The sequence below is a fragment of the Vigna radiata genome, chromosome 2, assembly GCF_000741045.1.
Source record: "Vigna radiata var. radiata cultivar VC1973A chromosome 2, Vradiata_ver6, whole genome shotgun sequence".
NCBI classification, from domain to species: Eukaryota; Viridiplantae; Streptophyta; class Magnoliopsida; order Fabales; family Fabaceae; genus Vigna; species Vigna radiata.
The window spans coordinates 4,096,550-4,109,838 of NC_028352.1; the positions used below are offsets into that span (position 1 = coordinate 4,096,550).

The 13,289-nt window shown below is 31.5% G+C and overlaps 1 protein-coding gene across 2 annotated transcripts; it reads right to left on the reverse strand.

Annotated features, from left to right (window-relative positions):
- Nucleotides 1-9,031: 9,031 nt before the first annotated feature.
- Nucleotides 9,032-12,997, reverse strand: LOC106756333 (transcription factor bHLH122). 2 transcript variants are annotated; one of them, XM_014638719.2, is made up of 7 exons: nt 12,743-12,997; nt 11,719-12,654; nt 10,651-10,982; nt 10,396-10,566; nt 9,887-9,952; nt 9,717-9,785; nt 9,032-9,561 (listed from the first exon to the last, which is right to left on the reverse strand). In XM_014638719.2, the coding sequence occupies exons 2-7, from the start codon at nt 12,269-12,271 to the stop codon at nt 9,499-9,501; spliced, it is 1,254 nt and encodes a 417-aa protein (XP_014494205.1). In that variant the 5' UTR covers nt 12,272-12,654; nt 12,743-12,997; the 3' UTR covers nt 9,032-9,498. The 2 variants fall into 2 exon arrangements, with proteins under 2 accessions (XP_014494205.1, XP_022634122.1); XM_022778401.1 differs by having other exon boundaries at nt 11,719-12,997.
- Between the last annotated feature and the right edge of the window lie 292 nt (nt 12,998-13,289).

Consider the following 13,289-nt stretch of genomic DNA (forward strand, 5'->3'; position numbering starts at 1 on the left):
TATTATACATAGAAAGTGAATTTTTTATTTTTTTGGTGACTGAAAGTTGAATGAAAGAATGATATTCATGAGATGAAAAGTCAAAGGAAATTCTGGTTGGTTAGTATATGTGAACGCGTGTTTGCAGATTCTTTATATTTGGCCTTAAAATATTCTTAATTTTGAGTTTCATGTAACTATTTTTTAACGTGTACAGTCTAAGTTATATTTTTTATCCAATTTTATTGACTAATTAATTGTGACAGTTTGAAATATATTTCTCATTTAATATTCACTTTCACACAGACTTTCTTTTTCAATTGTTTTTCAGTGTGTATATGGATTATGGGGTTAAAGCAACCAGTATAAGAAAATAATTAATTAGTTAATAACTTATTTTGAATTTATAAAATTATATTTTTCATTTTAATATGTGAAAAAAAATTAAGAGCTTAAATTAAAAAAAATACTTAAATTGTGCCTTAAGATCAAAATTTATCTTACAATTTTTTATAACTTATTTAACTTTTAAAAATATTTATAAAGATGCATGGATAATAATAGATAAGAAAAATTCAAAACGCAATAAAGATATATATAATAATAAATGTTTAGCTTTCTTTATCTTAGAATAACTTTATATAAAAAATACTCTATTTCTTAATTAATCGAATCATTTTTTTAAACTAATCTAAAGTCGTGTTTAATAAAGATTTTTCTTTTAATGAGAATGAAAAAAAAAAAACGAGAAAGAAAAAAAATGATAGGTGCAACTACTAAAACTTTCTTCTCTTCTTAGCGTTCTATAAAAAACTTATAACATTATTATATTATTGTTGTAATATTATTTTTTACCTACACACTCACAAAACATAACAGTGATGTCATGGATCAATATTTAAATACTATAGTACATTTGACAATTTATGGTAATGGGAAGAATAGTTATTCTTATTACCTCAAATGTGTGAAAATTATATTTCTTATTATAAACATCTAGATGTTAATTTAAATGGTTAAGATGAAGAATATTAATTTAAAAACAAGTTGTAAAAGTTTGAATCTGATCTAATTATTATTCAAGTTAAAATCAAATTGTTACTGGAGTAACTTAAAATAAGAATGTGATCTAATTATTATTCAAGTTAAAATCGAATTGTTATTGGAGTAACTTAAAATAAGAAATGAATAACTGATGTTATTTTAAACTACGAAAATTCTTTATCTGACCATAAACCTTTAAATGGTAACCCCTAAGGTCATAATGATGTATCATCTAATTAGGAATTTTTCTCCCAGGGTTTCCAAAAATACAATATACTATGTTATTTATGATATTGATTCCAATAATATAATTTATTATTTACAATTAGATTTTTGTTCTTGAAAAACTGAATTCCGAATTCCATTTTGATATATTGTTATAAACATAATGAGTTAAAATTTTGTTTTGTGAAAAATAAATTATAACCATTTTTCAATTTTTTAAAAATATTAAAATAATTAAAAATAAATAAATTTAAAATATAATAATAAAAGTAAAGTTTAACTAACAAATTTATATATGTGGAGTCCTTGATAAATTTCTGTAATAGGCTGAGTGTTTAAAAATTTTATAATCTTCAATTGAATCTTATAATCTAACTTGTATATTGGGGAGTATGACTTTTTGAAAAATTGGAAAGAATTTTTTGTAATTCAAAGTTATACAATATAATTAATGTCAGAAGTTTGAAATTACGTGTGTTATGGGAAGGAGTAGATACTTAAAATAAAGAGATAAGTGTTTCATGAGTATATAAATAGAAAATCTAAAACAAAGATGACTTCATTATTTTTACACTCTCTATTTCTATAAAGGATAATGATATTTAGACAACATTTTTTTGACAACATTTGAACATTGATTACGTGTCAATCTGTGATTGGTCAAAAATTACTCCACAATCCATAATAATAATCATAAACATTATTGTGAATAATTTTTGACCAATCACAGATTGACACGTAATCAATGTTCGAATGTTGTCAAAAAAATGTTGTCTAAATATCATTGTCCTTCTATAAAACATAAGTTTTTACATTTTTTTTTCTTTCTCTCTAAATTTTTCTCATTTCACTTCATCTCATTCACAATCAGATTGTGCCTAAGTCATCCTAATGTCAAAAGTTTCAATTCCCACCAGTCAAAGTCTTGTTTATAGTTGGTAAGTCTCAATCTCTTGAGTTATTGTGAGATTCCGAAACATCTTGACACATGCAAACCAAGTTTCATGTTGCATGTGTTCATCATCTTATTCTTCCTATTTTTGATCACATTTCTGGTATTTTGGTTGGTCTACTTTCACTAATCGGTGAATTGTAGATTCTTCGGATTTTTGGGTATGTGAGCAAGTTTCTGAAGTTGTTGAGCGTTCGGTTCGGTCAAAGAGGTAAGGGAAACTAGTTAATTTAATTACTTGGTTTATGATGTATGAAAATGTTGTATGATGATTCTACATGCGTGTGAAACTGAATGATGGTGTGTTCTGTATTGTTATTGTGGACTGTTAAATGTTGTACTCATGTTGATTGTGGTTCTGCATGATTCTCGTTTAGTGGCCGAGTGAATTGTGAGGAAGTGTGGTAGGGAAAATGGGGAAATTATGTCCGATGTGAATTTGGTCTGTATGGCGAATCTGGGTAAGTTGTTTAAGAACTGTTAGAACCCTTAAGTCACTTAAAAATGTACCAAAAGTAGGAAATCTGATTTTCGGTCATTGAGTTCATGATTCCGCAGAATTGACCCTCTGATCTAAGATGAAACTCTCTCAAAGATGTTAGGAAGGGTTAGATGATCATAGTTAAGTGTATAAGTTCGTATGATTTAAGTTTGGAGGATTATAAGTTGGGAAAAATGTTTAGTTTTGGTAAAATCTAAGAGTGTTCATAATTCTATAGAATTATGCAGAAAGTTGAGCGTTCGCTATTGACCGCTTGACCGGTACTCCGTCATTAACCAGGTTCGCTCTCTTTAGAGTCTCACCCATTCACGACCGTTCGGTCTTAAGTGTGTAGTATGTCTCAGTAGTCCTCGGTCTACACTAGTACTCAGTTTGTATTGTGTTCAGTCTTAACTGTGTTCAGTCCCTCATGGACCTTATCTGTTAATGACCATTCGGTCATTCTTCAGTGATCGGTCTTAATAGAATATTTTGTCAAAGTTCAGAAGTGTTCGGTCTTGGGTGGGTGGTTGGTATTGGTAGTGTTCGGCCTTGTACTAATGCTCGACTTTCTACTAATATTCGGCCTACTTTAGTATTTGGTTTCTTTGTAGTATTTTGTCTCTCTTCCAGCGGTCAGTCTTTGATAGTGTTCGACCATTGCTTCGTTTTTACCTGTCATGGACCGTTCGGTCCTATTATTTGGGTAGTGTGAAACTGTTCGGTCTACAATGTAAATCAGAGTGTTCGATCTTGCATGTGGTTGCCATTATCGTTTGATAACTTGTTTGATTCAGTAATATGAACATTCTATGTATAAGTAATGAGTATACGTTATCATAAAGTATAATGTTTCAACTTGTATGAAAGAGAATTCCAAGGAGGAATGTCTTGATGAATGGTTATTAAGGTGGTGGTAAAGTTTGAATATGGGCAACGAAATCCACAACGTTCATCATGGCATTTTGATGATTACCAATTCTCAAGTAGAGATAGGTAAGTCATGTCATGAGGATAACAGAAGGCCCTAGCCTAGGGGGGTCCTACGGTGAGTGATAACGGGCTAACCTCGTGCGACAGTTGATGGGTTTCCAGTTACTACACTCACGAGTGCACGAACGACCAAAGCTACATATTCATACTTGTTCAGACGGTCAAAGTAGAGTGGTCAATCTAAATGTGCTTATATGTTTGATGCATGTATATGAGTGTATTTTATGTTTGTTTGAATTGTATGATCACATGATTATTAAATTACACTAGCTTACTCTTCTTTTTTGTTTTGCCATGTTTACTCGTTTGGTTTACCCTTTGCAGTGATCATCTTATGGGTATGAGTAGAGAGTGAAGATGTCTTGGTGGAGCAAGCTCTGGAAGGAGAGGATCCACCAGTTTAATATGAAATTGTTCGATATTATACATAGTTTTTGGTAGTACAAGATCTTGTATAAAGTTTTATTTTTTTAATTATTTTTGGATAACTGTATTGTTAAATACTCTACCACCTTGTGGATAACTAATCTATCATATCATTTCATGTGATAATTCTATTATGTATTTTACACTATATTACAATTAACATAAAAAAAATCATTTTTTAAAGTGATTGAACGTTATTGTTTAACATAAAACGCACCCACGCACACACACTTATTGTGTTTTTCTTGGCTTGTTTCACAATTGAATTTTGTTTACTAATCTTTCCATTTTCATTTATGAGTGTAACTGTTCATTAGAAAACTCAAATATGGATTTGCAATCAATGTCCCTTTTGTTTTGTTTGTAAAAATATGTTGGTAAAAGTTTGAGTTTTATTTTTACTTTCATGACTTTTAAAACCGAAATTGACCATCTGTTCTCACTCTGTTTCATTTCTACTACCAATTAAGCAAGTTACATTAAGTATTTCTTAACTTGTTTTTGTATAAAATGTTGCATATCAAATGAAGAATATTTGATAAAGTTGAAGAAGAATCGGTGAACATATAAGCCAAACATAAAAAAGAAGTTAAATCACGGTTAAAGAAGATCAACTTGAACATATTCAACAATATCCAATTTTAAATGGTACCTGGTCATTTTTTATTTTTTATTTTTTGTGTGGCCTATCCTATTTTCTAAATTTGGCTTCCATGTGCATAAATTCTCTTTCTATTCATTGACTGTAGTTTTTTTTACGTCAGATACTATCTTCGTCGTTCATTTTTCATGCAACGTATAAATTTACATGTCTTGGAAATAATTGACATCAAAGAGTTTTAATGTATTAATATATAAGTATGACTTTTATATTTTGTTGTAGTGCTTCAAGCATAATTTATTCATCCGGGTAGTTTTATTTTTTTTAATAAATATTTATTGTAAAATGTTTATTTAAAAAAATTTAACGCTTTAACTTATATTAACCTTACATATAGTTTTCATAATTTATTTGTATTTGATTACTCATTTTTAACGTTTTGAAGAATGACATTGCATAAATCTAAAATATATTGTGTTTAAGAGGTCAGTAGATTACCTGTTATGGTTCAAAAGGGTTCTTAAAGTATGAGTTATATATCACCCATTCATAATGTGTAATTTGTATATGAAATTAAATTAATTATATACGTGTTGTGAAAACTAGTATGTTCCTTGACCTAGTTAACACAACATGTCAATAATAACTTATTAGACTTTTGGGTCAGTATTTGACTTTGCTTATCTAATTACAACTAGAAATAATATAATTAATCAAGCCTTCTCCACTAGTTATTTATAATATGTCAAGTATATAAAAAATAAAAATAAAATTATGAGGGACCAAATAATCCTATGTTAATACAATAAGTCAGAATTGAAAGTCAATGAAATATTCTATCATTTCACCTTCTATGTATGCAATCGGAGACACGTTATTAAAAACATTAATTACCAACTAGAATTTCTATCGAACTATAAAATGAAATCAGAAATGATGGGTGCAGGAAGAATTTTGATGGGTGTAGGAAGTAACAGCTACAAACTGATCTCTCCTAGCCCATTATCCTTCCCTTTTTGTTTTTTTTAAATGAATTACTAGATTGAACAATGTTGTTTCTTCTTTTCTTTTTGAATGTCTGTTATTTCTAACTGCACTCCATACTAACAGAAAAAGTTCAAAGTATTTTTTGTTATAGCATCTGCTTCTTTATTCAACTAAGAAAGGAGGGAAAAAAACTCATTTTAGAAGTCACCGTTTATGTTATAAAAAGCTTATTTTAAAAAAGATTATTCCAGAAACCCTGTTCTGAAAATCATGTTCCAAAATTTCAAAAAATTGATATGGAAAATAGACAATCCTAAAGTTACTTTTATGAAGGATGAAATAATCATATTAAAATAGTAGTTCAAACGGACCCATCAATTTTGTCATTCATAAACCCAAGTCCAATAAGATTCAGAATTACTAGTAAATGCCATTAGCGAGATGAAGTGTGAAAATAATTATTAAATTATATTTCTCTTATTTATTATTTCTCTTATTTTCTTTTTATTTATAGCCAAAGTCAGGAGTTTTCAGAAAACTTGTTACGTTAGAAATAGTCCTGGAGTAGTAAATTTTGAATGATGTGGTTCAGAGTATATAAGGTCAACAAAATGCCTATCAATATATTTTCCTTTTTATTTCCTTTATTTATTTAACCCCATCTAAACAAAATTAAAAATATATGATAAAAGTGTATAGCATTTTTCTTTTTCTACTTATTTCTCCACCTCCTCTTTATTCAAAATCTTTAATAGTGGTGTTTACAACATTTTTTTTTTCCTTTTAAGTCATTTTAAATCCTTAAGTGAGCTTGACTTTTTGTTAAGAAGAATTTTGGTACAAAAATTTATTTGAGTCGATTATCAAGATTAACCATAAGTTTTGATGTTATTGATGAGTTTTTCATTGGAAGATTGTTGAGAAGATACATCATCATTGATACACGAGCTTAATTCACACATAAGAGATTGACACCACATTCAATCCAAAACCTTAAAGTAATGAGTTGATGGATCTTATTCCTTATATGGTATCAAACTTTTTCATTTTTATCCAATTTGAGAGTTAGACTCACATTTGAAATAACAACAATCTTCTTTTAAAGTGAGTTCTTTCACATTAGCACTTTTACTTCAAGCTAACCATAATATTACTTCTTATTTGTACTACCGCTTATATTCACACTTAGATTCCCAACAATATCCCTTTTAAGTGTGAGTCCCTTCGCATGTACCCCTTACTTGTATCCTCGTTTATCTCAATGGATCATGTTTGCTTAATCCTCCATCAAAAAGAATTTCGATACCAAAAATCGTTTTAGCCAATCACTAAGATGTCAACTCTGATACTACCAATGAATATTCTAAGAGAAGATCTATAAAAAGACACAATACCAATAAAACATAAGTTAAATACAATCATAAAAGTTTGACACTACTTTTATTCTAAAATATTAAGACAATAAATTTCGTTTTGTCATATAACGTTTGACTTTCTCTTTTTTTACTTGATACATATTTAGATTCACTTCAATTATTAACTATATTAAATAATGATTTATTTGATTACATAAAAGATTAAAATTAAAGAGTACATTGAACATCCATATTTGTTTTCCCCTCTCATAATTAAATCAATGGTTAGTTGTGTTATTCTTTAAACAAATAATTTTAAGCTTAGTCAGATGTTAAGTTGGTGGTTAATTTGAATATTTTTAATTGAACTTCTAAAGTTGTTTTATTTTATTTATTAAACATGCAATAACAAATGGACTATATACTTATCATAGTTATGCCTCATCGATAACTTTTACAAATACAACAATTAAAGAAGTGTCTTCCATCATTATCATTAATGAGATGATATTATTATCTAACACGTTTTAATGAAAAAATAAAAGTGACTCATTGAGTTACATTAGCAGTAATATTATTTCATATTACTATAACGAACTCAAATTTCTTAATATTTGAAAAGAAGTAAGCAATATAGCAATGTAAAAAATCACCCGCGTCACCAACCAAGACAAAAGTTAAACAATGTGAACTTAATTAAAAATATACTTATAAATAAATTTTTTTAAAAATATTAAAATATATGATTAACTTAACTTTATAATTAATTTAGCTATACCCAACCGTAAAATTTTACTATAGTGAGATAGAATAAAGAAAAAGATGTTATTTGGGAGAATTAAACTAAGCAGAAAAAAGAGATACATCCTAATAAATTATCGTGAAAAGGCAGTATATTTTTAAGGATAATATATTTTAACAACACTTTTTGATAATTTTTTTAACAATAAAACACATATCATTATTTTATTGATCTGTTTAATTTATTCTAAAAATTTATTTAAAACGGATCAATCACAAACTGTCACATATAAGTTGTTAAAAAAAATATTATTAAAGAGATATTTTCCTATATTTAAATAACCTTTTTCTTGGCATGTGAGTTATCTTTATCTATATCTTCCTTTTTGATTTTATGGGTTTAGAAAAGTGAAAAAAAAATGGTTTATTTATTTATTGCTTGGTAATAAGTGTTTCTCTCCCTGTATTTATTTCGATACGAGTAGGAAACAAAAAGGTGAAAGAGACGAATAAATAATGCACGTAACGTAGCTATAGCTGGTGGCAGGAGAGGTCCCTACTGCCACCAAAAGTTGAAAGAGTCCCACATCGTCTTCCATTCTCCCACTCTCAATCCGTGACCCTCACTTCCTCCCAATCCCATTTCTTTTTTCACCTTTTTTCCTTTCCATTTTTAGCGCCATCCATTCTTTTTTTAGTAACAATGTAATGATATATTTTTACATTCATTTTACATAAAATTATTAATATTTTTTTAAAAAATAAAAAATAAGTGTAAAAATTTTAAATATGTAATTTCTTTTTCCTACTTTCTCCTCTTCGTTGTTCTGAACTAACTACCACTCTCTCTACCTTCCAAAACAATCCACACACTTACTTAACGTTTAGGGCAACATCTACTTTGTGACATCATTTATGACATGCCCTTCACTAAAATCCCCCATTAAAGATCCTGACTCATCAATCCATTCTCTACACCTCTGTCATATCCATGTGCTCTTTCACTCTCAAAAGGCCCTAACCCATTCACTACCTTTCTATGCTCATCTATACCACAATCTTATAAAGATATTCCTTCATAAGATAATTTTCACTATTTCAAAAAATCTTTTATCAAGAAAAATATATTAATATAAATTTTATTTTATTTAATACGAGACTTTATTTGTATCCCAATAAACATAAAACCAGACCAAAACATTGGTTTTCGTTTTTCAATTGCAAAACCCATATTATTGGAGAAAAAATAAAGGGCAAAATATGAAAATAAAAAGTAAAACACAGACTGGTGATACTGATACAGGTTTATATATAACCAACAAAACGATGTCGGCTTCGGTCCCCCCATGTTTCCCATGTCATTCAATGTGGACTCAATCAATCCCATACATAACATAACATCCCCTTTTAACGTTATTGACGAACCAAGTTGCAAAAATGCAAATTTCCAATTTCCACCCGGGTCCCCCTAAGATTAAAGGCATATAGACTATATCAGAAAAAAATTATACACCATGCTTTGAATATGTGGCACCCAATATTTATCATAAAGTCAACTTTTATAAACGTAATTTTGCCACCACTCCTAAAGAACCAACCGCTGAAGAAATGTTGTGGCTACATATGATTATCGGAAAGCTGCACTGGTTTCCAGACCAAATTATTACTAAGCTGTATGTACACGGAATGACGCGGGTATCTCCTTCTTTTTCCGTTATTGCTGCTGCTGCTGCTGATTGTGTGAACACGTACACTTATCGCGATTTTCTGAAAGAGTCTAACCAAGTATACACAAACATATATACAAAATGAGTACCTGAACGTCTGTATATAATGTTTATTTATGAGTTTTGGTGTTTTCTCAAAGTGGTAAATGGTTTTTTCTGTTTTTGTTTCAGACATAGGAGTGATAGAGGTTGGTTTGTAACATACCTCAACTTGCTTTTGAAGGTCTTTAATGTACTCAATAGCCAAGTCCAACATGTCTGCCGTGTTTGTTTGCTGCAGATAGATAGAGGAAAACAACATTGGTATATGCGTCCTCCACCACTCACACATAAAAGGTGACTCGTGTGACTGTGTGCAACAAGTCAAAATGTTACCTTATCCATGTTCGGGACGAGATCTTGCAGTTTCCTCATTCTCTCACTAATTTTAGTTCTTCTAACCTGAAGGGCAGTTCACACAGATTACTATTTGAAACTTGTCCAATTATGCCTAGGCATATGCAATCAAACCCAAACTTAACAATGTAAACTGTTTGGTCCTTTCCGTGTCATGAAATATTATTCAGCAAAAGTTTCGGCTGCCTGTTTTAGAATTAAGAACCCAAGTACAACTGAAGAAGAAAAGGAAATAATTTGGGATCTGGAAGCTTGAGTAGCAACACTGTCTTGTTACAAGAGAGAAAACATTGATGAAATGGAACCAACACAAATCATGGTGGGTCCTATTATCATGTCTTGTATCTTTCTTTCTTTATATATATATTAAACAAATAATCACTCCCAAAGAATTTTCAAAAACAGGCAAGCATTTTTCCAAAAACATGCATAACACCAGAGGACTTAATCCAATAATTTGGCTAGAACTAGAACCAAACCATACATACCCTTTCTGCAATGCTTCTTGGGTGAGTGGCACAACCTCGTTTCGCACGAATTTTGCAAGGAACAGAATCTGAGAGCTGTAGAAACTTCTCAATGGCTGCCATTTCTGCCGAAGTATTTGGCAAACTCAATTGATGAGCCAAAGCAGTGGAAGGTTGGCCTCCTGCTTCGTTCTGATCAATGCAACAAAACAGACATCAGTGACATTACAATTCAAAACTACACACCATATATTACCACGATCCGATGGTACATACCTGACTTTCGGGTAGGTTTAAACCAGAAAATGGTTTTACATCTTCTTCTCTGTGTCTCTTCAGACCTGTCATATTGTCAGACATGATTACAGAATCATCCCATGAACCAACGGGGAAACCAGGGATGAATTCATTGCCCTGGCTTTCAGCAAACCCTTCATTTTCTGCATTATTCTGTGTATTGTTTTTGTTTCCAATTTCAGCCCTTGATGACATTAATCCCGAAGAGTAGTTTGGTGCGTTCTTCATCCTTGTTACGGGAGAAAAGTTTGCTTCCTCAGTACTGTTATTAGCAGCTCCCACAGTCCCCATGCCTCTTACAGCAGCATAACCTGTTAATCAATCTAGCACAGCGTCATTATGACAACCTATTCATGGAGTTAGAAAATGAAGATTGTAATAAATATGAGAAAGCCTAAACCAGGAAATATCGATCACTGTACCCATGTTTAGCTCAACCAACCTCTTTACAAAATGATGACATTCCCACCAAATTCTACCGAGACCATATTCAAGGATTTAACTCGTTTAAGAAATTCACTTAGAAAATCAATTGACGAGATACCAGAGGAAAAAACATCAAACATAAGTATCTATCATGTTTTTCATTACCCACAAAAAGAATGATATAATTTATTATACACTTGCATTTACTCTCTTTTTTTCTTTTACGTTTTTAAAACTGGATTTTTTTAATAGCTATAATTCCTTTGTTTGATAATCCATCGATTTTTAAAATAGTCAAATTTTTCTTTTTTTTTTTCTCCCGACCTTTTCTATCTGCCAGTTGCTCTGGCAGCAAAATGTGTCCAAAACAACAAATTTGAAGGTATTTACACCTGAACTGCCAAGGAGTGATGTAATTTTTTTCCCAGAAGATTTTTCTCCCTTACGCGAACATGGGAAGATTTAAAAAATAAATAAAAGAAAAGAAAACCGGGTTGGAAACACACAATAAAATCTCGAGGAAAAAAAAGGTTCCATTTTCTTTAAAAAGGAAAGGAAAAAGAGGTGAAATGAAATAAATAAATAAATAGCAAAAAAGGAAGGAAAAGAAATCGGACATACCACTTTCAATGTTAATGTTTGAAAACAATCCAGCAGGTGAGCTACCATGTCTGATAAGATTTGAAGCACTTCTACGACCGGTCTCAATCTGGTTTGGCAAAGGTGGTCGTCCAATGTTCTGGTAAAAATTCTGAGGAGCAGAAGAGCCATAATTATTGATATTAGTTTGCTGCTGCTGCTGTTGATGTTGTTGTTGGAGAACAAGAGGCTCATTATTGATGGGTGGTAAAGGCATATCCTTAGGTTGTTGATTAACCTCTTCTTTAACAGCAACGACGGTTGAGGGATTTTGAGTAGGAAGCGCATCCTCTGCATCAGCAGCAGCAGCATCGGCATCAGCATCGCCCCCACCAAGACTATTCACAAAGCGCGTCAACATTCGTTCTGTTTCGGGGCTAGAGGGTCGATTGAAAACGTGCTCGTAGAACTCACGGTCGATGATGCTCGAAAAATAAGAACTCGGAGCCGATCGATACCGTGTCAGCCCTGAATTCGTCGGCTGCTGGTGGTGATCCAAAAACATGGGAGGGTGCTGCTGAAGATCTGACTCCATTACCCTCTTAACTTCTCAATCCACACGTGCCCCCAATCACAACCAAACCTTCCTTTTCCCCTTAGACTTTCTTCTAACTTGTATCCACTCTCATCAGATCACGCCAACCTCTTGGAACCTCTATTCCCACAGAAAAATAAAATCTTTGTCCCAGCTTTCAGCAGAGCAATTCTAAAGATCTAAACCCAACAAAGCAAACCACCTCAAACCAAATCTAGAAAGACAATTCAACTCAGAACTCTAATTGGGCTGCCGCAAAATCAGGAACAAGCTAAGAAAAATAAAAAGGAAATAACATGAGCTGTAGTTTCTACTTTCTATCTATCACTCTCACACATAACATCGAAAGTCATAGAAACTAACGGTAACTGGTTTTTCTGTTCCTGAAAGTGAAAATAACAAGTCAGCTCACGGGGACAAGACAGGCAAAAAAGAGCAAAGGATGAGTTTGGAGAGAAGATGTATGTATACCTGGTGTTGGTGTGTGAGTGTGTGTTGTTTTGGGTGTTTAAGGTTGTATGGAGTGGTGGTGGAGATGGGTGGGAGAAGGTTCAAGAGAAAGAGAAAGGGATTAGAAAAGTAATAGCAATGGATTTAGTTGGTTTGTGAAGAGGTGCAGCCAATGGGAAGTGAACAGAACCAAAAATCCAGCTCTGAGATTTGTGGTGCGTGTTGAGTTGGACTTTTACGAAAATACCCTCAGTTTTTTGGTGAAACCAAAGGGGTGAAGAAGATGGCAGAGGGGGTTCCAAAGGGAGAAAGAACACAAGTTAATCCCATATTTAGAAGTAAAAGGTAGGTTTTTGATAAAATGGGAAATATACGAGGTGAAATGACTTTATTGCCTTCCCTCTCATTCACTTCGTCATCATCATCATCAATGAAATCATTTAACTATCATTTCATTTTCCAGCACAAATATTTCCAACACACATCACACATCCATGGATGGATTTTTTTTTAGTAAAAACTATTTATATAATAACAATCAACACAGATTAAATTTTTAATTCCCTCC

Coding starts and splice junctions, on each gene's coding strand:
- LOC106756333 (XM_014638719.2), bottom strand. CDS start 12,271: ATGGAGTCAGATCTTCAGCAGCACCCTCCCATGTTTTTGGATCACCAC. Junction 10,983..11,718: donor AAACATTAACATTGAAAGTG/GTATGTCCGATT, acceptor ATTGATTAACAG/GTTATGCTGCTGTAAGAGGC. Junction 9,786..9,886: donor TCGTCCCGAACATGGATAAG/GTAACATTTTGA, acceptor ATCTATCTGCAG/CAAACAAACACGGCAGACAT.